The sequence below is a fragment of the Cetorhinus maximus genome, chromosome 13 (genome assembly GCF_964194155.1).
Source record: "Cetorhinus maximus chromosome 13, sCetMax3.hap1.1, whole genome shotgun sequence".
Lineage (NCBI taxonomy): Eukaryota > Metazoa > Chordata > Chondrichthyes > Lamniformes > Cetorhinidae > Cetorhinus > Cetorhinus maximus.
This window is the reverse complement of record NC_135891.1, coordinates 1,397,925-1,420,381: the sequence shown is the minus strand read 5'-3', so window position 1 is coordinate 1,420,381 and position 22,457 is coordinate 1,397,925. Positions and strand designations below refer to the sequence as shown.

At 41.6% G+C, this 22,457-nt stretch overlaps 1 protein-coding gene across 6 annotated transcripts in view; it reads left to right on the top strand.

The window, feature by feature from the left end:
• The window catches only part of ralgapb (Ral GTPase activating protein non-catalytic subunit beta), a 154,822-nt gene that overhangs the window by 30,644 nt on the left and 101,721 nt on the right, over positions 1 to 22,457 (top strand). For all 6 annotated transcript variants that reach the window (XM_078554820.1, XM_078554819.1, XM_078554818.1 and 3 more), the window contains exons 3-8: positions 3,954 to 4,156; positions 5,006 to 5,169; positions 8,344 to 8,530; positions 13,429 to 13,560; positions 14,167 to 14,345; positions 20,823 to 20,968. In XM_078554820.1, coding sequence (XP_078410946.1) covers positions 3,954 to 4,156; positions 5,006 to 5,169; positions 8,344 to 8,530; positions 13,429 to 13,560; positions 14,167 to 14,345; positions 20,823 to 20,968 — 1,011 coding nt within the window. The remainder of the gene's footprint in view (positions 1 to 3,953; positions 4,157 to 5,005; positions 5,170 to 8,343; positions 8,531 to 13,428; positions 13,561 to 14,166; positions 14,346 to 20,822; positions 20,969 to 22,457) is intronic.

Sequence of the window (22,457 nt, the reverse complement as noted above, 5' to 3'; positions counted from 1 at the left end):
AGTCCTAGACCTCCCTAACCTATTTAGTTAGGGAGGTCTAGGTAACTAAATGCTTGAAATTATTCTTGTGGTCCTCCTAAGTACTCTTTCCAACACCTCAATATTACCTGCCAAGTGAGGAGATCTAAACTGGGCACAGTATTCTAACTGAGGCCTAAACAAGGTTCTACACAGGGTCAAATTAGTATGCTTCTATTGTGAATTGTCCTGTAAAAAGACCCTATTTACTCAGTTATTGCTTCACAACATTTGCCATGAACCTTTAGAGAGGTGGGCAATAGAATGCCTAGCTTTCTTTCTACACTGACTATAGTTCTTTCCCAGGAAGCTGAATGTATGCTCAGCATTTGCATTGCCCATGCGCATAACACTACACTTCTCTAAATTAAACATCATTTGCTAGATCCTCCAGTGCACCTGGATCAGCTTGTAATAGTTTGGCACCATTTAAAGTCCTGGCGCTCGAACATATCCTAGTATCATCTCCAGACTTACAGCTCATTTGCCCATGGTTTATATCTAAATCATTAATGAAAATAGTAAATAGCGTCCTAAAATTGTAAGCAGCAGTCCTAACACTAATCTCCCTGGGGGTTCCATTGGTAATCTATTTCCAAGCAGATGCAAATCCACCTACAGCAACTTTCTCCCTGCAGGCTTTCACTCACTCAGTTATCAACCTAGGGCAGTAGATTGCCACTAATACCTGAAGATTCAGTCTTGTAGCGAAACCTCTTATGCAGTACCTTATCAAAAACTGGAGAGTCCAGGTTTCCCTCATCCAATTCCTTAGCGACTTCAACAAATACAATCAGATTGGTTAGACTGGACCTCCTTTTTCTGAAGCCATGTTGAGTGTTCCTGATGTGCCCTTTTCCATTTTAGACATGAAGTATTGAACCCCAAGTAATTGCCTCAAGCTGATGGCCTGTAGTTACCCATATACAAGTTACCCCTCTTTTTAAACTTTGCAGCTATATTAGCCTTGGCCCATTCTAAGGGAACAGTCCCCAAACTCCAGCGAGCATTTTAAAGATACTGCAAGGAGCTGGCTCAGCACCTGTCCCATTTCCTTGAGACCCTATATGTAAAATACATATCTTATGAAAAAATTGTCCATCTGCATGCCTTAGTCTAATTATTTGCTACCTTCTCTCTGTGCTTTGCCTGAAGGCCTCACTTGGCCTTGATGGCATGGGAGTTCAGTTAATATACATGGTGGACTCAGAGACGTCTACAGCACAGAATGCAGTTGGTATTCTGCTATCAAGCTCATTGCTATCAAGATGTGGTTATCTTTCAACATTCTATAGATTCTGGAAAGGTTCCTGCAGACTGGAAAGTAGCAAATGTCACCCCATTATTTCCAAAGGGAGGGAGAATAGAGAACTACAGACCTGTTAGGTTGACATCAGTAGTAGGGAAAATATTAGAATCCATTATAAAGGGTGCGATAACTAGACATTTAGAAAATAATGGTAAAATTGGACAGAGTCAACATGAATTTATGAAAGGGAAATAATGTTTGACAAACCTATTGAAAGTTTTTTTGAGGATGTTACTTGTAGCATAGATAAAAGAGAACCAGTGGATGTGGTGTATTTGGATTTTCAGAAGGCCTTTGATAAGGTCCTACACAGGAGGGTTAGTAAACATAATTAAAGCACATGAGATTGGGGGTAATATATTTGTATGGATTGAGAATTGGTTAACAGAAAGCAGAATAGGGATGAACAGGTCATTCTCAGGATGACAGGCTGTTACTGCTGGGGTAGAGCAAGGATCAGTGCTAGGGCCACAGCTGTTCACAATCTATTTAAATGATTTGGATGTGGGGACCAATTGTGATACTTCCAAATTTTCTGATGACACCAAATTGGTGGGAATGTAAGCTGTGAGGAGGATGTAAGGAGGCTTTAAGCAGACTTGGACAGGCGAAGTGAATGGGCAAGAACATGGCAGGTGGAATATAATGAGCTTAAGTGTGAAGTTTTCCACTTGGTAGAAAAAACAGAAATATTGAATATTTCTTAAATGGTGAGAGGTTGGGAAGTGTTGGTGTCTGAAGGGATCTGGGTGTCCTTGTTCATGAGTCACTAAAAGCTAGCATGCAGCTGCAGCAATCGATAGGGAAGATAAATCGAATGCTGGCCTCCATTGCAAGGGGATTTAAGTACAGAAGGATATATTTGCCATAGAGGGAGTGCCACGGAGGTTCATCAAACTAACCCTTGGGAGGGCGAGATTGCCTTATGAAGAGATTGAGGAAACTGGGTATGTATTCTACATGCAAACGTACATACGAATTAGGAGCAGGAGTAGGCCATTTGGCCCCTCGAGCATGCTCCGCCATTCAATAAGATCATGGCTGATCTGATTTTAACCTCAGCTCCACATTCCTGCCCACCCCTGGTAACCTTTCACCCCCTTGCTTACCAAGCATCTATCGACCTCTGCCTTAAAGATATTCAAAGACTCTGCTTCCACCGCCTTTTGAGGAAGAGAGTTCCAAAAGCTCGCGACCCACGGAGAAAAAATTTATCCTCCTCCCTGCCTTAAAACGGTGACCCCTAGTTCTAGATTCTCCCACAAGAGGAAACATCCTCTCCACATCCACCCTGTCAAGACCCCTCAGGAACTTAAAGGCATCAATCAAGTCGCCTCTTACTCTTCTAATCTCCAGCGGATACAAGCTTAGCTTGCCCAACCATCCTCATAGGACAACCGTCCTAAGTCTAGTGTAAGTCTAGTAAACCTCTGAACTGCTTCCAATGTGTTTAAATCCTTCCTTAAATAAGGAGACCAATAATGTGCACAGTACACCAGGTGTGATCTCACTAGTGCCCTGTATAACTGAAGCATAACCTCCCCAATTTTATATTCAATTCCCCGTGCAATAAACAATAACATTCTATTAGCTTTCCTAATTACCTGCTGTACCTGCATACTAACCTTTTGTGATTCATGCACTAGGATATCCAGATCTCTCTGAATCTTAGTTTCTCTAGAGTTTCGAAGAATGAGATGATCTCATTGAGACTTACAAAATTCTTACAGGGCCTGACAGGGTAAATGTGGGTAGGATGTTGCCCCTGGTTGGTGAGTCTAGAACCAGTGGACATAATCTCAGGATAAGGAGCAGACTATTTAGGACTGAGATGAGGAAGAATTCTTTCACTCAGAGAGTGGTGAATCTTTGGAATTCTCTACCACAGAGAGTTGTGGAAGCTCAATCATTGAGTACGTTCAAGACCAAAATCGATAGTTTTCTGGAGACTAATGACATCCAGGGATATGGGGATAGTGCAGGAAAGTGGTGTTGAGATAGATGATCAGCCACGATCTAGTTGAATAGCAGAGCCAGCTCAACAGGTCGAATGGCCTACTCCTGTTCCTATGTTCCCTCTTGAATGAAAAATAATTTATAAATGCGTGTGACCTATCTGCTAGGTTATTTTACTAACCTTTATGTATGCTGAATCCTTTACTCGCTTTAGGCTTCCCAGCAGTAGGAGCTAAACTGATCTAACTTATCTTCCTGAAGTTTCCAGTCAACGTGGTTCTACTCAATTCAGCAACTTCACTTCATGAAATACCCTAAAAACTATTGTCGCTGCTTAATAGATTCAAAGAACTTTCAGCTACAATCACACGTAACTGCCAGTCATGCACAAAACTAAGTCAGTCACACATCATGTTTTAATGTGCTTCACGTTTCCCTCAAACTTTGGAAGCTCCCACTCAACTTTGCAACATTTGTATGGCATTTGGCTGGGGGCAGTTTGTGATCACAGCTGGAGAATTAACATCATCTTACTGGCTGACTAGATATTGACTGACAGGAGTGACCATGCTGTCCTCAGTGGTGTGAGGCTGAATGGAACTGTTGAGTTCTAACTGGGTAATTCAGAATAAGCATGGACACTGATATTGTGCTTTATTCTCCCGGGCAGGTAAAATGGACCATGGAGGTGCTCTGTTATGGACTGACTCTGCCTCTGGATGGAGAAACAGTCAAACTGTGTGTGGATGTTTATACTGACTGGATCATGGCTTTGGTGGCTCGCCGTGACTCTATCCCTCAGCCCATTATCAAAGAACCAAATTTATATGTGCAAACTATTCTCAAACACCTCCAGAATTTGTTTGTTCCCCGGTAAGTATAAAAGACTTTGTGCTTCAGTGGAAATGTAAGACGGGCAATAGTGGAAGTGTTATTATGTATCCAGCCATACTTTCCTTTCCATAGACTTCAATGGAGAAGAAATCAGCATGGGATGAACACTGGATGCTGTCCTGCACCCATCTGTTCTTATACTCTTTCCAAGGCTGAGAGTTTCCCCCTTTTATTTTTAAAGAGGTCACTCTCTGATGCATTGAGATTGCAGTTCCTTTAGCTTTTCCTTTGAGCTTAAGTCACATAATAGACTGGAGCCTATGACAGTAAATACAGACTCCACTTAAGCATTCAATAAAAGCAAACAGCAGGATCAGCAGGTTATGGAGAAAGATAGAGTGGGAAGGGAGTCAGGACTGAAATAAATATTCCACAATCTGAACCTTGAGCGCAGACCAAATGGAGGGGTGCTCTAGATTAACTAGACTTTTGTCAGCATACTATTGTGTACATCAGTAAGATCCCCATAAAGTCCTATTTTTGTCCCATTTTAATCTGGCAACATTTCTTTGCTGCAACAAAATTAAACCGGTTAATCCAGTGGCATTACATCCATAATAACAATTCGCAAGAGCTTCCTGGCCATCATGTTGAAGAGCTGAATTGCTTGAGGATTGAATAACCTTTCTGCCCATTTTCCTGGTCAGGGAACACTGTGTTACAGGAAAAACAATAATGAAACTTAATGTTGTGAAACAAAAAGGATCGAGATTCAATAACAAAATTAGCAATGGCTAAAGCCAAACTAAATTGAATTGAGATATTGCATTGGTTCATAACATTGTTAAGAAAAATTCATTATTTTTTAACATTGTCTTTTGTTTTCAGACTAGAGTATGCTCATAACCAGATCACACTGTGCCTGCGAGTTCTAGCAGCAGTCCAGAAGTTAGCACGTGAATCTGCCAACATGTCAAGGGAAACATGGGAAGTACTATTGCTTTTCCTACTGCAGATTAATGACACTCTTTTGGCAGCTCCGACAGTTCCAGGTTAGTATACAGGCAGCAACCCCAATAACAACAGAAATTTATATTGCACCTTTAACATGGTAAAACTTTCCAAAGTATTTCAAAGGAGTGTAAATCAGGCACATGTATACACTGTACCTCAAGGATATGTTAGGGAAAGTGACCAAAAGCTTGGTCAAAGAGGGCAGGCTTTACGGAGTGTCTTAAAGGAGGAAAGTGAGTAGAGAAACAGAGGCTTAGGGAGAGAATTTTGGAGCTTGGAGCCCAGGCAGTTGCGTGCCATGGACACCAGTGTTAGAGAAGTGAAAATAAGCAAGTGCAAGAGGCTAGAATTAGAGGAGCGCCACATTTGCGGAGGCTGGAGGAGATGACCAAGATGGGGAGGAGTGAGATCATAGAGAGCTTTGTAAACAATGGTGAGAATTTTAATATCCGTGTTGCTCGCTGGGAAGTTAGTGTAGATCATCAAGCACAGTGGTAATGGGTGAAGGGAATTGGTGTGAATTGGGATACTGGGAGCAGAGTTTTTAATGAGCTCAAGTTTACGGAAGGTGAGGGGTCAACTAACAGGATATTTTAGTAGTCGAGTTTAGAGGTAACAAAGGCATTGAGCAGCAGATGGGCTGAGGCAGATGCAGTGTTTACACACATGTCTCTAGAAATCCAGATCCTGGATCCCAGCAGGCAATCTGTAAGGAGGACACCTTCTAACAGTGTTTCACAGTACCGTGTCCATAACAGAAACCCACCTGGCAATATCTGTCCCAGGAGTACAAGGATAGACATTGGAGTTAGGGGAGCTTGATGATGGAGTCACAGACTCAGCTCAAAGTCAAGTAGGGTGCCAAGATTGTGAGATGGAAACAGAACATGCTGGAAACACTCAGCAAGTCTAGCAACATCTGTGGAGAGAGAGAAATGGTTAACATTTCAGGCTGTGACTTTTCATGGGCTCTGATGCATGGTCATGACCTGAAACGTTAACTCTCTACAGATGCAGCCTGACATGCTGATTATTTCCAGTGGTTTCTGTTTTTGTTTGATTTCCAGCATCCACGGTGTATTGCTTTTACCAAATTTGTGAGATCAATTAATAGTTTTCAGCGGTTTAACATATGATTACTTTTGAGTAATCTGAAGCACTCTTCTTCCAAGAGTAAATAATCCTAAAAGTTGAACCTACATAACTACATACATATTCTTTTTAATTCAATTACCTACAAGTTTACATGAGACCTTCTGCTGCCCCTGACTCCTGTGATGCATAATAGTAGTGGTCTTGAGCCCACCTTCTGTAAGTGACCTCTTGTTCTCAGGTGATATGTTTTAGTAGGAAATTTATTCACTGTTCCAGGACATGGAGCTCAATCAAGAGGCAATAAAGGCTGTCTATCTTTGTACTCCTGAGACAAATATTGCTAAATGGGCTTTTCTTGGGGACTACAGTACAGTGTGACACTGATAGAAGGTGCCCTCCTCTCAGCTTGACTTCTTGGATAAAAGACCTGGAATTGTAGAGATGTCAACTAATCCCAGTTTCAAACATTGTGACAGGAGTTTTCGGAAACCTACTGTAAAGCCAAAAATAGTATGGCTATTGTGTGTTAAGTCGTCAAATTACCTTTCTTCGTATTTTATTGAAAAGGATAAAAATGAGGGCTAGAAATTAAATTTGGAAATTTTTCACACAAAGGGTAGTGAAACCTGGATCTGAATAGCTCCCAAAAGGCTGCGGATGCTGGACATCAATTGAAATTTTCTAGACAGGGATCAATAGATTTTTGTTAGTGAGAGTATCAAGGTAAACAATTTGAAGTACAGATCAACAATGATTTGATAACAGTTGGGTGACCTATTCCTGTTCCCATGTTCATCTATTCCTGTTATCCTGGACACCCCCTCCATTTCAACCTCTCTCAGGTGTTACCATAAAGTTCATATGGAGACAGCAACATTAATTTTGATGACTCCATCCTTCCCAGAAAAAATCCTGATTTTTTCAGACTTGGTCAGTCTGAGCAGTGATCAATCTCAGCCAGTAACTATTGCATGTGAACATTCAAAATGGTTTCTTTCACTGATTTTGAAATGCCTGTGAGAGACTGGTAATTAAACCAGGTTTTGCAAGGATATACAATTTTAGCATGAGAAGCTAGATTTTAAGCACTGTGTAGTATTGATAATACAATTGGTAACCAATCTGATTGAAAAGTTATTTGAAAACTGCTGTGTGCTGCATTTTCTTCCAGAAGAGAGAGATGTTTTTCCAACAGTTACTGTAATTGGGGTATGTTCTACCTTTGTAGTCATTAATCATAGGCCAGTAACCTCCGAGCTCCAGAGCAGCATATCCTGAGGGGGGCAGTGGGGTGTGCCCCAAAATTTCACTGGGGGAACCTCTGCCCATCACCCCCCCCCACCAAAAGAAGTTCCCAGGTAAGGATTGCATGGCAGTTGGCTGGGAACTTCACATTTCTTTTGGGCAATTGCCCTGCACTAGGAACCATCTGATAATGCAATTTAAATCGCAAATTTCGGATGGTTCCAAGTTTCATACAGCAATAGTTACCCAGAAAAAGTTTGAAGAATTGAAAATACTTCTAGCTTCTAGGTATGTATGGCACTGACCGCTTAACCACCCCAGCCCAAGCCGACGCGCCCCTGCCCTCCCACCCAGGCCCAGCCTGACACCTTCCCCACCGCGCGCAGCCAGATCCTACCCACTTAACTTATATGCTCCTCCCTGACTTGTCAAAGTGGCTGGACCTTTAAACTTACCTGGTTTACGGCAGCTAGTGCCATTTATATAATTTTGAAAATTCGAACGTGGTTTACTTACCTTTGGCTCTCCTGGAGTCAACTGTGGGCCTTGGGAACCCGCTGCGCTACACAGATCTCGCCCGACCTGGGTTGAAAAGTCGGGCAAGATAGAAGCAGCTTTATTTTAAGATAAGAACCTAGGAGTGGAGTGGCAATCTGACTCGATTACCACTGCACTGGAAGCTACAGGCCACAGATTCCTACAGCCCAGGAGGAGGCCATTCAACCCATCCTGTCTTTGAAAAAGCTACCCAGGTGGCCCCATCCCTTCCCTCCTTCCAAGTAACCTTGTAAATATTTCCATTTTGAGTACACAAAAGCCACAGTACCATTTTCTTATTGGTTAAATTTGTATGCTAATTTGCTTCTCATTAGGAGGACTAGCAGAAAATCTTGCTGATAAGTTAATTGGTGTACTCTTTGAAGTTTGGTTCCTGGCTTGTACCCGATGTTTCCCAACACCACCATACTGGAAAACTGCTCGAGAAATGTTGGCCAACTGGAGGCATCACCCAGCTGTGGTAGAACAGTGGAGCAAAGTCATCTGTGCACTGACCTCCAGGTTAGTATCTACAGACTTGATTTTGCAGTCTTTAGCATAACTAATTTGTCAAAAGCTGGGTGATTACAACTAACTTTTTAATAAGCTGTATTCGTTCTGTTCATGTGCTTTCTAAAATTAGTGAACCAACTGCAAAACTAACTTAACTTTAATGGCACTATGTAAATGCAAAGAATAAAAGAAAGAACTTGCATTTCTATAGTGCATTTTCATGACCCTCAGAATGTCCCAAAGGGAAGTGTTTTTGAAGTGTAGGCAATGTTATAATGTTGCAAGCAGTGTGGCGAATTTGTACAGCGCAAATCAGCAATGAGATAAGCCTGTTTCTTTATTTTTAATGATGTTGGTTGAAGGATAAATATTGGCCAAGACGTCAAGGACTCCCTTTCTTCTTTGAATAATGCTGAGATGGAGCTTTAGTTAAGTGTTATCCAAAAGATGAAAGAAATTGCACCTCTCGCTCAGTACCCCACAGGAGTTTCTGCCTAAGTTTAGTGTTCAAGCCTATGGAGTGGGGCTTGAACCCATGATCTCTGACTCAGAGAGCCATGGCTGACAAAACAACCCAAGGATTTGAACCGAAGGCTCAACCACCCTTTCAGGCAGTGACTTCCAGACTCCCACCACCCTCTGGGTGAAAAATTTTCTCTCCAACTCTCCTATTAGCCTTCTACCTCTTACTTAAATCTATGGCCCCTGGTTATTGACCCCTCTACTAATGGAAAAAGTGCCTTCCTATCCACCCTATCTATGCCCCTCATAATCTTATGCATCTCTATCAGGTCCCCTCTCAACCTTCGTTGCTCCAAGGAAAACAACTCCAGCCTATCCAACCTTACCTCATAGCTCAGACCCTCCAGCCCAGGCAACATCCTGGTAAATCTCCTCTGCATTCTCTCCAGTGCAATCACATCCATCCTGTAATGTGGTGACCAGAACTGCACACAGTACTCCACTTGTGGCCTAATCAGTGTTTTATACAGCTCCAGCATAACCTCCCTGCTCTTGTACTCTATGCCTTGGCTAATGGCAAGTATCCCATATGCCTTCTTAACCACCTTATCTACCTGCCCTGCTACCTTCAGGGATCTATGGATATGCACACCAAAGTCCCTCTGATCTTCAGTACTTTCCAGGGTCCTACCATTCATGGTGTAATCCCATGCCTTGTTAGCCCTCCCCAAGTGCATTGCCTCACACTTTTCCGGCGCACCTGACCAGTCTATTGATATGCAGTTTACAGCTCTCCTCCTCACTATTTACCACCCTAGCAATTTTCGTGTCATCTGCGAACTTCTTGATCTTACCCCCTACATTTAAGTCCAAATCATTTATGTACACCACAGACAGCAAGGGCCCCAGCACCGAGCCCTGTGGAACCCCACTGGAAACAGACTTCCAGTCACAGAAACATCCCTCTACCATCACCCTCTGCTTCCTGCCTCTCAGCCAATTTTGGATCCAACGTGCCACTTTGCCTTGGATCCCATGGGCTCTTACTTTCTTGACCAGTTTGCCATGAAGGACCTTATCAAAAGCCTTGCTAAAGTCCAGGTAGACCACATCAAATGCATTACCCTCATCAACACTCCTGGTTACCTCAAAAAATTCAATCAAATTTGTCAAACACGACCTTCCCTTAACAAATCCATGCTGACTATCCTTGATTAATCCGTGTCTCTCCGAATGCAGATATATTCTGTCCTTCAGAATTCTTTCTAGTAACTTCCCCACCACTGAGGTTAGACTGACTGGCCTGTAATTTACTGGTCTATCCCTTCCTACCTTTTTAATAATGGGAAAACATTAGCAGTCCACTGGCACCTCACCTGTAGCCAGAGAGGATTTGAAAATTACTGCCAGGGCCCCTGATATCTCTTCCCTTGCCTCCCTCAACAGCCTGGGATACATCTCATCCAGGCCTGTGGATTTATCCACTTTTAAGGCTATTAAACCCACTAGTACCTTCCCTCTATGTTAATTTCCTCTCATATTTCACAGTCCTCCACCCTGATGTCTATACCTGTGTCATCCTTTTCCATTGTGAAGACCGACGCAAAGTATTCATTGAGGACTGTAACCCCGTCTTCCGGGTCCACACACACATTACCTCTATGGTCCCTAACTGGCCGTACTCTTTCCCTAGTTATTCTCTTGCTCTTTATATATTTTCCTTTATTCTACCCACAAATACTTTCTCATGCACACTCTTAGCTTTCCTAATTTCCTTTTTAAATTTCCCCTCTGCAATTTTATACTCCTCTAGCGACTCTGCCGTATTGAGCCCTCGGTATCTGCCATAAGCGTCTCTGTTTTTCTTAATCCTAACTTTTATGTCCCATGACCTCCAGGGTACTCCGGACTTGGTTCCCCCCCTTCGTCTTTACAGGAACATATTTGCCCTGTACACTCGCTATTTCCTCCTTGAATACCTCCCACTGTTTTATCTGCAAGTAACTGCTCCCAGTTCACTTGGGCCAAATCGTATCTCATCTTAGTAAAATTAAACTTTCCCCAGTTTAGAACTTTTATTCCCAGCCCAACCTTATCCTTTTCCATAACTATCCTAAATCTAACCGAGTTATGGCCACTGTCTCCAAAATGCTCCCCTACTGATACACCTCCCACCTGCCCTGGGCTCATTTCCGAATATTAGGTCCAGAACTGCCCCCTCCCTTGTTGGACTTTCTACGTACTGGCTAAAAAAAATTCTCCTGATTGCAACTTAAGAATTTTGCTCCCTACCTTGCACACTAAAACTATCCCAGTTAATATATGGCTAGTTAAAACCCCCTACTATTACTGCCCTATTATTCTTACATTTCTCTGAAATTTGATTACATATTTGATCCTCCATCTCTGCCTGACTGTTTGGTGGCCTCTAGTACACACCCAACAGTGTGTTTGCCCCTTTTGTGTTTTTTAATTCTACCCATATGGTCTTATTTGATGATCCTTCCAGAATATCATCCCTCCTCACTGCTATAATTAATTCCTTGATCAATACTGTATCCCCCTCACTATCTCATGTGAATACTCTGTAACCAGGAATGTTGAGCTGCCAATCCTGCCCTTTTAGATAAGTCTCAGTCATAGCTGTGATATCATACTCTCACGTGCCTATCTGTGTCCTCAGCTTATCTGTCTTATTCCTCAGGCTCCTTGCATTAAAATATATTCCATTTAGCCTCGCTAAACTCACTTTTTATTTAGCCTATGTTTCCTCTGCCTTCCAGACTCACTCACTAGCATTTTAACTTCTAATTCCATCTCAGCTTCTCTCCCCTCTCAATTATCTTTCAGGATCCCACCCCCCTGCCAATTTAGTTTAAATCCATCCCAACAGCATTAGCAAACCTCCCCGCGAGGATGTTGGTCCCGTTCCTGTTCAGATGTAACCCATCCAACTTGTACAGGTCCCACCTCCCCCAGAAACGGTTCCAATGCCCCAGGAATCAGTTTTATCTGCAAGTAACTGCTCCCAGTTCACTTGGGCCAAATCGTATCTCATCTTAGTAAAATTAAATTTTCCCCAGTTTAGAACTTAGAAAACCCTCTCTCCTGCACCATCTCTCCAGCTGCACATTCATCTGCTCTATCCTTCTGTTCCTATACTCACTACTGCGTAGCACCGGGAGTAATCTGGAGATTACTACCTTTGAAGATTACTACCTACTTTTCAATTTCCTACCTAACTTCCTAAAGTCTGCTTGCAGGACCTCATTTCTCTTTCTTCCTATGTCATTGGTCCCAACATGGACCATGACCTCTGGCTATTCACCCTCCCCCTTCAGAATGTCCTGTAACCATTCTGTAACACCCTTGACCCTGGCACCCAGGAGGCAACATACCATCCTGGAGTCATGTTTACGGCTGCAGAAGCACCTCTCTACTCCCTTCACTAATGAATCCCCTACCACTATTGCCCTGCCACACTTCTCCCTCCCGCCCTGAGCAGCTGGACCACACACAGTGCCATGGCCTTGGCTCTGGGTGGTCTCCACAGAGGAACCGTCACTCTCATTGTTTTCCAAGGCAGAAAAATGGTTTGCGAGTGAGATGGACTCGGGGATTCCCTCACTACCTGCCTGGTCCCCTTCTGTCTGGTGGTCACCCATTCCCTCTCTGCTTGCACTTCCTTAAGCTGCAAGGTAACCACGTCCTGAAACGTGCTCTCAGCCTCATGAATGCACCGTAGTGCCCCCAGCTGCTGCTCAAGCTCCAAAACCCAGAGCTCGAGTTGCTTCAGTCGGAGGCACCTCCTGCACACGTGGTCCTCCAGACCACCAGGAACGTCTAGGATTTCCCACATAGCGCAGGATGTGCAAATCACAGGACTGAGTTCCCCAGGCATATCTTAGCTAAATAGAATATGGACCCTTGCTTTTATTTTACGCATACTCCTCCTTGAGTACAGACTAGATGCGAGACCCTCTAGATAGACTAGATCCTCTAGATGCTGCTGACTGCCTATCCCAGGGCTCTCCTCTCATACTCTCCTCTAGGTGCTGCTGACTTGCCTGTCCCAGGGTGGTCCTCTCGCACTGTTCCACCCATATTTCGTTTGAGCCCTTAAAAACACAGAGCAGGGAGACTTTCCATCAATACAAGTTGGAAGCAAGCTTGGATCCTAAAGTCTGAGAACATATGCCAGTTCACTGCAGCGCCCAGTTCCCTGATTAGGGTTTTATTGTCCCTTGACTATTTGCTGAATTATAAATTGTTGTAAGCCAATTATTCGGTGAATATATTTGTTTAATAAATTTAACTTTCCAATGGAGAAAGATGATCCCAGGTATACAGAGACGGGGCAGTTGAGAATGAAGTTAGTTCTTTGTGTGTAGAACAAGGGCTACTCTTTTTTAATTGTATTTAAATGTTATTTCCCTTTCCAATAGGTTATTGCGGTTTACCTATGGTCCCTCATTCCCTCCATTCAAAGTTCCAGATGAAGATGCAATCCTGATTCCAGCAGAAATGGACAATGACTGTATTTCACAGACTTGGTTTCGTATTTTGCACATGCTTAGGTGAGAATGCATAAGCTCTTTGTGTATATTTAAGAGCTGTAAAGATACATGGCCTGCCTTTTAGGTTGTTCATACAACATGATAATAGCTTGTGCAAAGTTACTGGCCTTCCTGATCAGATTAAATGTTTACATCTGGTGAAACATTCACTATCAATGACTTTGCAATTTGAAAAAAGCATATTGTCGTTGAAGTTTATAACAGTGAAGGGGAACACTGTCTGTGTTGGCTCTTGGAAAAATCAAAAAACAAGCACATTGCTCTTTCCCTACAGCCCTATACCCTTTCTCTGCTTCAAACGTTTATCCACTTTTTCCTCCAAAGATCTCTGCCTCATCGGTTCGCTGTGGCAGAGCGCAACCTGCGTGTGAAATTGATCCCTCAATCCCTCATCACTGACTTCTCAATTGGAGGAATTAATCTTTCCTCATTCACTCTGTCAAATCACAATCGGAGATCATTGTAAACTGTAGCTATTATAGATAATCGGGAAAATAATTTTGATCCTTGTGAATTGTGTTGTTATTCGGAATAAGTTAAATTAACTCGCACCCACTTTGCACTGATGAAACTGTATTTTTTTTTAAATCCTTTATTCCATTTTAGCAACCCAGTGGATCTGAGTAACCCAGCCATAATCAGCACCACACCAAAATTCCAGGAACAGCTTTTGAGTGTCAGTGGGATGGCACAGGAAATGATGCAACATCCGTGCCTTAAACAACTGCCCCAAATCTTCTTCCGAGCCATGCGTGGTATCAGCTGTCTAGTGGATGCCTTTCTAGGTAATTTTAGCTTTTTTAATGTTCTGCTTTAATGCTCATTTTAATATTGTGTTTTCATTTATATATCTAAGCACCACTCCTCAATTAAAACGTTGAGCAGGTATCCTTTTCCTGCATTCGACCAATGCCACCATGAACTGTGTGCAGCTTGTGTTGAGCAGGAGCATGATGTGCTGGCACATTAAAACAATGTCTGGCTTTTTCTTGTTATTCTTCTCTAATTGTCAATCAGCATGTAGGTATACTTGGACTTTTTTTAAGGCATAAATGAAAACAAAATAATAAAATTATATTTAGTATTGACCTTCTAAGTCACAGAGGCATTGAGCTGTAATTCCTTGTTTTGTATTGGTTCAAATATCTTATAAATTGAGACCTCTCTGTTTTTCCTCTCCTTTTTCCTGAATATACCTAGTGGTAAAGAGCTAACGGATATGCTGTGCACTACATAATTTAATATTGCCCTGATTTCTGCTGTTCAGCTTTCATCAAACGAAGCATTTGTATTTTGTGTAGATGAGGTATCTTTTCTAATAACATGCATCCAGCAACATAACCCCAGATGAATATTTTTATTGCATAATAGACTGCAAAGTGTCTCATCATTTCAATTCCCTATGTAAACAGCAATACAATTTCCCTTTGTTTTCAAATCCAGGATGGCACCTCCTTTACTAGGCAGCTCTGCCGACTCCATTTGCATAGCCCACCCCAGAAAGCACTGACGGGACCGCGCTTTTATGGAGAGCCGAGTGTCACTTCAAGGCAGCCTAAACCTGGAAAATCATGGTGTAGACGTGAAATCATGCAGTTCCCAACCTGTAGGATGGTTTCCAAGAACTGGATGGCTCCACAGCATCATCCAGTCTGATTTGAAGTTGTGTGCCTTCGCTGCCAACTCCCTGTAACTGATGTCCCTTGGGGGATTCAGCAGGGGCGGAGACTGTATTCTAGGGCCTTCAGGTCAGTGATAACTTTGGCTGTTGAACAATCATGAAATTCCTGGTAAAGCCATTATTTTCCTCTACTAAGAAATGGTTGAAAGTATGGAACGAGACTTGAAATCATGAAATCTAGATCACATTGCCTAGCTAAGGAGGCAAAATGGAGCTAAGGGCCAAAAGCAGAAGCAAGTGCAAATGAAATAATCATGAGAGCTGACGGCTGAAGAAGTGTCAGCTGAGGATAAGTTGAGGGTATTGGAAGGGGCAACATGGCAATAGGTGGATTTGAGACGACAAATAAACCATGATAAATGTCTCCTTAAAGATTAAATGGGTGAAGAATTTAATCATTCTTTCATAATCTTATGTTTTTTGTATTGTGGCCTGTTCTAGAATACACATTATTATGGTGAGTGTACAAATTATCCTTTCAAATGCCCTGTTATGAATAATCTTGCACGGCTACCATTTTTTGAGTAGCTTGTTGTATTGTCTCTGTGCCAATTGAAAACTGGTGCCTGCCTTATATCCATTCCATGTTTTGTCTTGCACAGAGCAGGTGCAACACCTGAGCACACTAGCGCCAAACACAATTCTAAGTTTTACCCATTTAGTCTTGAGCAAAAATCCTGAAGTTTGTAATCCTGCCCGATAATGGTGCATTTTTGATCATATACAGTATTGGGTTTGTAATCATACCTGGCGATTGAGGAGGCACATCAGGATGCATCATGGAATTACCCAGGTTTGGCCAAGTTGTGGGCACAAGTTTTTAAGTGTTTACAGTTTTTCTTTTAAAACTATAATGAATATGACCTTTTGGCCAGATGCAGAAACTAATGACTAGCCCATGGGGCAGTCCATGATAAAGCTAAAGGAATGTGACCTTTGGGTCAGAATAAATAAGTTGATAAATGGTTTGAGTTGTACGGTAATAAACTGCTTAACCTCAGAGTCAAGCTGAGATATGCAGGTAAATTAGCACGACAGCAAAATATCAAGATAGATAAGCAAAGTTTATGTCTGGAAGTGAACTGTAAACATTGTTTGTGCTAAAGGTCAGGTCATTCAATGGTTGTTTTACAAAATTCCTCTAGAACAGTGGAAATGAGGAACAGGTCATTCCGTATTTATGTTGTAAACTCATTTGTAATTAAGGATGTAACAATTAGACATACAAGGTAAGATCATTGAGTTAATGATGAGTCACCCAAAAGACTATATATCTATATATATCCGACAAACTGTGTAACCTCAAACTGCCCTTTAGAGCTTTTTGAAAGAGCTTTTCCCTTGTGTGCACACTTGTACTAAATAAAGAACTACTGTTCAATCTACTTACAGTCAACTCTGTGTTGAGTGTCTTTTAGGTACTCCACAACACAATAATGGGTTTGTAATCATGTCGAGTAATCGTGGGTTTATAATTATTTATGGTAATGGTTGTTAATTTTTTTTTAGTATGCTTTTTCTTGGCCCCTGCCTCTTATTGCTGCCACAGAAGCTCAGAATTATTTGGCCGGCATTTGCATTCAGTTAAAGCAATTTCATGTTTGTCAATAATTATGTACGGTGAACGTCCAGCAGTTCCTGAGCTGATGAACTTTTAGACTGCTTGGTAAGTAGCTGCAAAAAGATGCTGTGAACAATTTCCAGCCAGGTTTTTTTAAGTTTTAGAAAGTTTATTTTTGAATTTCATACTGAAAACAACTTTTGTATTTTTAAACAGTGCCATGCTTCTTCTTGTTTCATAGGCATTGCAAGGACCAATATCATTCGGGAAAGGTTACCCCCTTATGGTATAAAGCCTTGAGCATTTGGCCCATTCCATCATTGATCAAATAATATGGAGCTGGTATAAGGGTTACCAATGCACTCCTCGTTTCCTGCCAATCTGATTTATAATAACAGCAGGATTTTTAAAGCTGCAGTATTCTGTTTAATACGACCATGCAGATGCTAGCAACACACTCCCATTTTTGCACACTTTGTATTTTCTTGCCTGATCCTGTAATTGACAATTTTGACACTCACTGAAGGGCTTAAAAATGGAAAGACATTACAAAGAGAGGGTGGTGCATAGTATGTAGAATAGTACAAATTGCAGTTATCTTAATTGTTTAAATGCACCACCTTTTAGTTTTTGTTTAATTCTGTTATCATTAAGATACCAAACTTTGCTTAGTCTGCAGATATTTAACATTTGCTTCAATGTTATCTCTTGCCATTTGGCGTATTTCGTCTTTTGGAGAATTCCATGCTCCTCCTCCCTAGCATCCTTTTCAGCTTGTCAAACAAAATATCACCAAAAGGAGAATAAATCTCTAAAATGCACCCAGGTTTCTGTCCATTTCTCTAGTCAATGCTCAAAATTGCAAAGGTGTTAAGCTTGAATTCCCATAGGCGATTAAATTTAAAGATATTCAAAATTGTTTAGATTTGCGGGGGTGGAATTGCAGATCACATTGAATAAAACAAGAATTTGCTTATTGAGAATCATGGGTTTGATGTCCAACTCACATCTTGTCTTAATACAAGCATGTGCATTACCTGACACATTAAGTCAGATTTGTTAGTCTGGTCAAAAACCCTTTATACTTGTGTGCGGTAGTGAAATGTAGAGCAATTGTGTCTTTTTTATTCTAATGTAAAACATTTTCTAATATGGCTGCATATTCAAATATTGTTCCACCTACATTGAATACCAGTAAAGATCACACTTCCAAGTTACAAGTCATAAAAATTTGTGAGTCAGGTAGGAGGCTCGTGCAGAACATGAACAGCTGCCCAGATCCGTTGGGTTAAATGGCTTGTTTCAGTGCTGTAAAATTCTATATACTGTTAGGACTTGCACAGCAGATTTTACAGTTACAAGGGCCCTGTCTGGCTTGAGAGCCAATAGCAAGTATCAACCTGAGCAATCCATTCAGTTAACATTCCTATCTCCAACTTTCCAACTGGTTTTCACTTTTCTCGGACATGGGATGTGGAATAGGAGGTTTCTTTCATTGCTTTGCAAGCCGGTCTATAAGAATACTGCATCTTTAAGTTGTTTCCACAAAAGTTGGCAATGCAGGAGAACGCTGATTCTTCTCTTTTTCTCCTGATTTTCAATTTCTTTTTGTGGATAAATGAATATTAATTGTTGTACACTGGTGCTGATTCTCATTTCGCAGTTCAATGGTATTGCTGACTAAGAACTGTGTGGAAGCTTTTGCCACATGTAGTGTAATTATTTGAAAGCTACTTCTGAAATCTTTGCCCCATTAACAGTTGAAGTTGGTATTAGTGAAGGGACAATACTTTCAATATGATAATATTGTATTACATTTTGAAATGAGTTTTTTCTCTCTCCAGTTTCCTCTCTGCCCGTCCTTTTCTAAAGGCATTGGCACTGTCGAGTTTGAAGCACAGTTGACAGGTCCCCTCTGATATCTTAGACAATTTCTGAGTTTTGATAGTGAGTGTTGGCAGGTAACTTAACGGTTAAGGGGCATTACTGATGAGGGGAAAGGTGAGAAAATATTGAAACATGCACACAGTAGAAAAAATGGAAAAAACACTGGGACAAAAGGGAACAGATATTTACTTGAAAAGGGAGAAAATTGCAGGGTTATGGGGAAAGGGACAGGGAGTGGGTCTGATAGGAAGAGCCGACACAGGTACAGTGGGTAGAATGGCCTCCACCTGTCTGTGTCATTCTAGTCTCATGCTCTCTCATGGTGCTCGTATGTACCTTTTAGGATGTAAAATTAAATTGGGCAGTGTTTTGAAGCATCTGTGTGAGAAGCCAATGCGGTGGAGATGCTTTTGTTTCCTCTACAGCACTCTTACTGATTTCTGCTATACTGCTAGGAGAAACATAGGAACAGGAGTAAACCATTCATCCCTGGAACCTAATCTACCATTCAGTTAGATCATGGCTGATCTTTATCCAAACTCCACTTGATCCATATCCCTTGATATCTTTGTGATACCTAATAAAATTCTATCAACCTCAATTTTAAAAACTTCTGTTGACCCCCTGCATCTGTAGTTTTTTTTTGTGGAGAGTGAGAAAGCCTTTCAGATGTCCATTACCTTCTGTATGGAAAATGTGCTTCCTGATTGCACATGTACAAGCTTAGACTCTACATTTAATATTAAGCCTTCATTCTGGTTTCCCCACCAGAGGAAACAATTTCTTTGTACCTGCTATATCAATTAAAGGCCTTAGTTAGAGCGCCCCTCAACCATCCAATTTTGGGGGAATGCAAGCTATGTTAATGCAGCCTACCTTGGTTTTTAACCTTTGAAGTCTAGGATCATTCTAGTTAATCCATGCTTCCAAGGCCAATATATCTTGTGGTTCAGTGCTTATAACTGAATTCAGTGTTCGTGATGGGGTCTGATCAAGACTTTTGGTGCAGCTGAAGAGTTGCTTCCTCGCTCTTTAAATCCAGCCTCTTTGACATAACTTATCTGTTTTTTGAGTACTTTTTGCTGCTGTCCCTGCTCTCTGATCAACTGTGCTCAAGGAGATGACGAATATGGAAAGAAGAATGACAACAGGAGGAGGCCATTCAACCCCTCAAGCCTCTTCTGCCATTCAGTGAGATCATGGCTGATGTGTGCTTCAATATTTCTCTTGTATCTCTATTTGCCTCATAATGACTTGGTGAACACAACATTTTGGGGGAGCAGGTCAGATACAATAGTGCAGGGCTTGGGGCAGCATTTGGAAAGTATGCAGAAAAAAAGATTCAACTATCCAAGTATTACCCATTGATGAAACTATCAGCCCTGTGTTTAACAGGAAGCATTGTAGCCAATCTCCTCGAAACAGTTCTGTAACTTCAGTGACAAAGCAGTGATTCAACAGTTCATGAACTATGTCACTAAAGAACCATACTGCCTAATTATGGCTTACGCAACTGTTTTTTTGTAGCTGCAAAGTTATTTCCACTTTGCAGTGACACTACAGCAACAGTATAGCTCCTGAGTGTATCTCTGGAGCAGAGTGCTGCAAACCTGCCTGGGTCTCATTCTGTAACTGTCAGTCTGAGACTGCTGTACACATTAATCATTGCGCACAGAACAATATCCTAGAATTATGGGCAGGTGCTCTCTGCCTCCTTGGATCTCGGCATAAAAGAGTTAACCTGAGAGATGAAATATCTTTTCCCCAGGTAGGATATGACTAACTATTGGTCCTATAATTTGCACAAACTGTCAGCAAATGATGAATTACTTCCTTGACCAAATCTTTATGGTGCTGCAATGCTTAATTAAGATTTATAGCTTTGTACAGCACCCACATACATTCCTTTGAAAGAAACACTTATTATCAAAAAAAACCTGTCACGTGTTGCATGAGTGAAGCCAGCTATTTTAGTCAGCTTTTACTGTTGCTGTGTTCTACAACTGTTCTGTACTAAATGTTTCCTCCTGAAATTGTTACTAAACTGGTGGGGCACATTTTCTTTTGAAGAGTTATTGAATAGCTGGGAGTTAATGGCGGATGCTCTGTGCATCTGTACGTTTTCTTTTGCAGGTATTTCCCGACCTCGTTCTGATAGTGCCCCTCCTACTCCAGTCAATAGGCTAAACATGCCGCAAGCAAGCAGTACCATGAACACAACACCCCCTCGGAGAATGCGATCTGTCACTGTTACAAAGGCAACTGTTAAAACAAGTTCAGTAAGTTGGTGCCTTTTTTACTCTTTCAGTTTGATATTGCACCCATGCCTCTTGCCGCTCCATGCCAGACAGACCTAATTTGACTGCACGGGCCTGCAGCCTTCTTCCAAACATTAACCTACACCACTTCGGTCATCACCAAGTAAAAGCATAAAGTTTGGAATGAAGAAAATGTATGACTCTCATGCTGACTCCTTCCACAGCGCATGTATGCCTCATAAAAGCTTAGTGCATTCTCTTCTTAATTCAGCGGAACAGGAAACAAAGATTAGGGTTAAAGGGATGTTGCCTATATTGGCAGGTTGTAGGGATCTGTCTTGGAATTTATGGAAATGAATTGGACATGGGCAAATGAGGAATAATGACATTTTGTTTGCTGATACTAAATTAGAAAGTATAAGAAATTGTGAGAGAAACATGCAGGGAGTCACAGGAAGGAATGGGAAGATGGATGGTAGTTGCAGTTCAATGTAAAGTACACTTTTGGGAGAGAAAAGAACAGTGAAAGGAAGTGTACTTTAAGCACTGTGACTCTTGCCTGAGCAGAGGAAGAAGAGATGCGTAAATCTTTAAAGGTTGGGTTGCAGGTGGAAAAGGCCAGGTAAAAGGCAAAATGCATTCTGGGTTTTAAAATTGGAGCAAGAAAATGACATTGAGTTTATATAAGACATTCGTTAGTGCACAGTATGACACCTCATTACTGGAAGGATCTTCAAGCCATGTAGGACATGATAAAGGATCACAAGAATGATACTGGGAATGCGTGGTTATAGTTGTAGAGAAAAGCTCATTCATTAATGGATCTTTTTCACTGGGGAAGAGAAGTTTAACTGAATCCAGTCAAGGTTTTCAAAATTATGAAAAATTGAGACAGTACATATTGAAAATTTGTTTGTGTTTGGTGAATCATTAATTAGGGGGGAGGACAGGCCCAGGTGATCATCAGAAGAATGGAGGGAAGTTAGAATCTGTTTTCTATTCAGGGTTATTAGAACATGAAATGCCAACACACAGAGGGCTATTGAGGAAAAGACACTAACATTTAAAAGAGAAATGTATGAGCAAGGAAGACTTGGGGAAGGCAGGGAAATGGGATTAGAGTAGTTAGATCTAAGTTAACTGACAGCCTCCTGTGTAATTTCTATGACTCTGTGATCAGGTGAATTAAACTGATCTATTGATATCACTATAACCCTTGGTTCACTATCAGACCCATTTTAAGCGTTATAGGTTGTCTGATAATCTTTTCAGGTAGTTTGTACCACAACTGTGGGCATAGAAAAACATAGAAAAGCGACTAAACCAACACAAATCACTGATTAGGCTGCAGATAGAATAAAGGTGCTGCTCTTTTGCGAAGCAGCGATCATTGTCAGATTACCACTCCACTCGGACTTTCCCCTGTCCTGACACTGCTCCACGTTTCTTGTCGGGTCTTCCAAGCCCGGCTTCTCCAGAAATGAAGAGCTCCATCACAGCACTGTAGCGT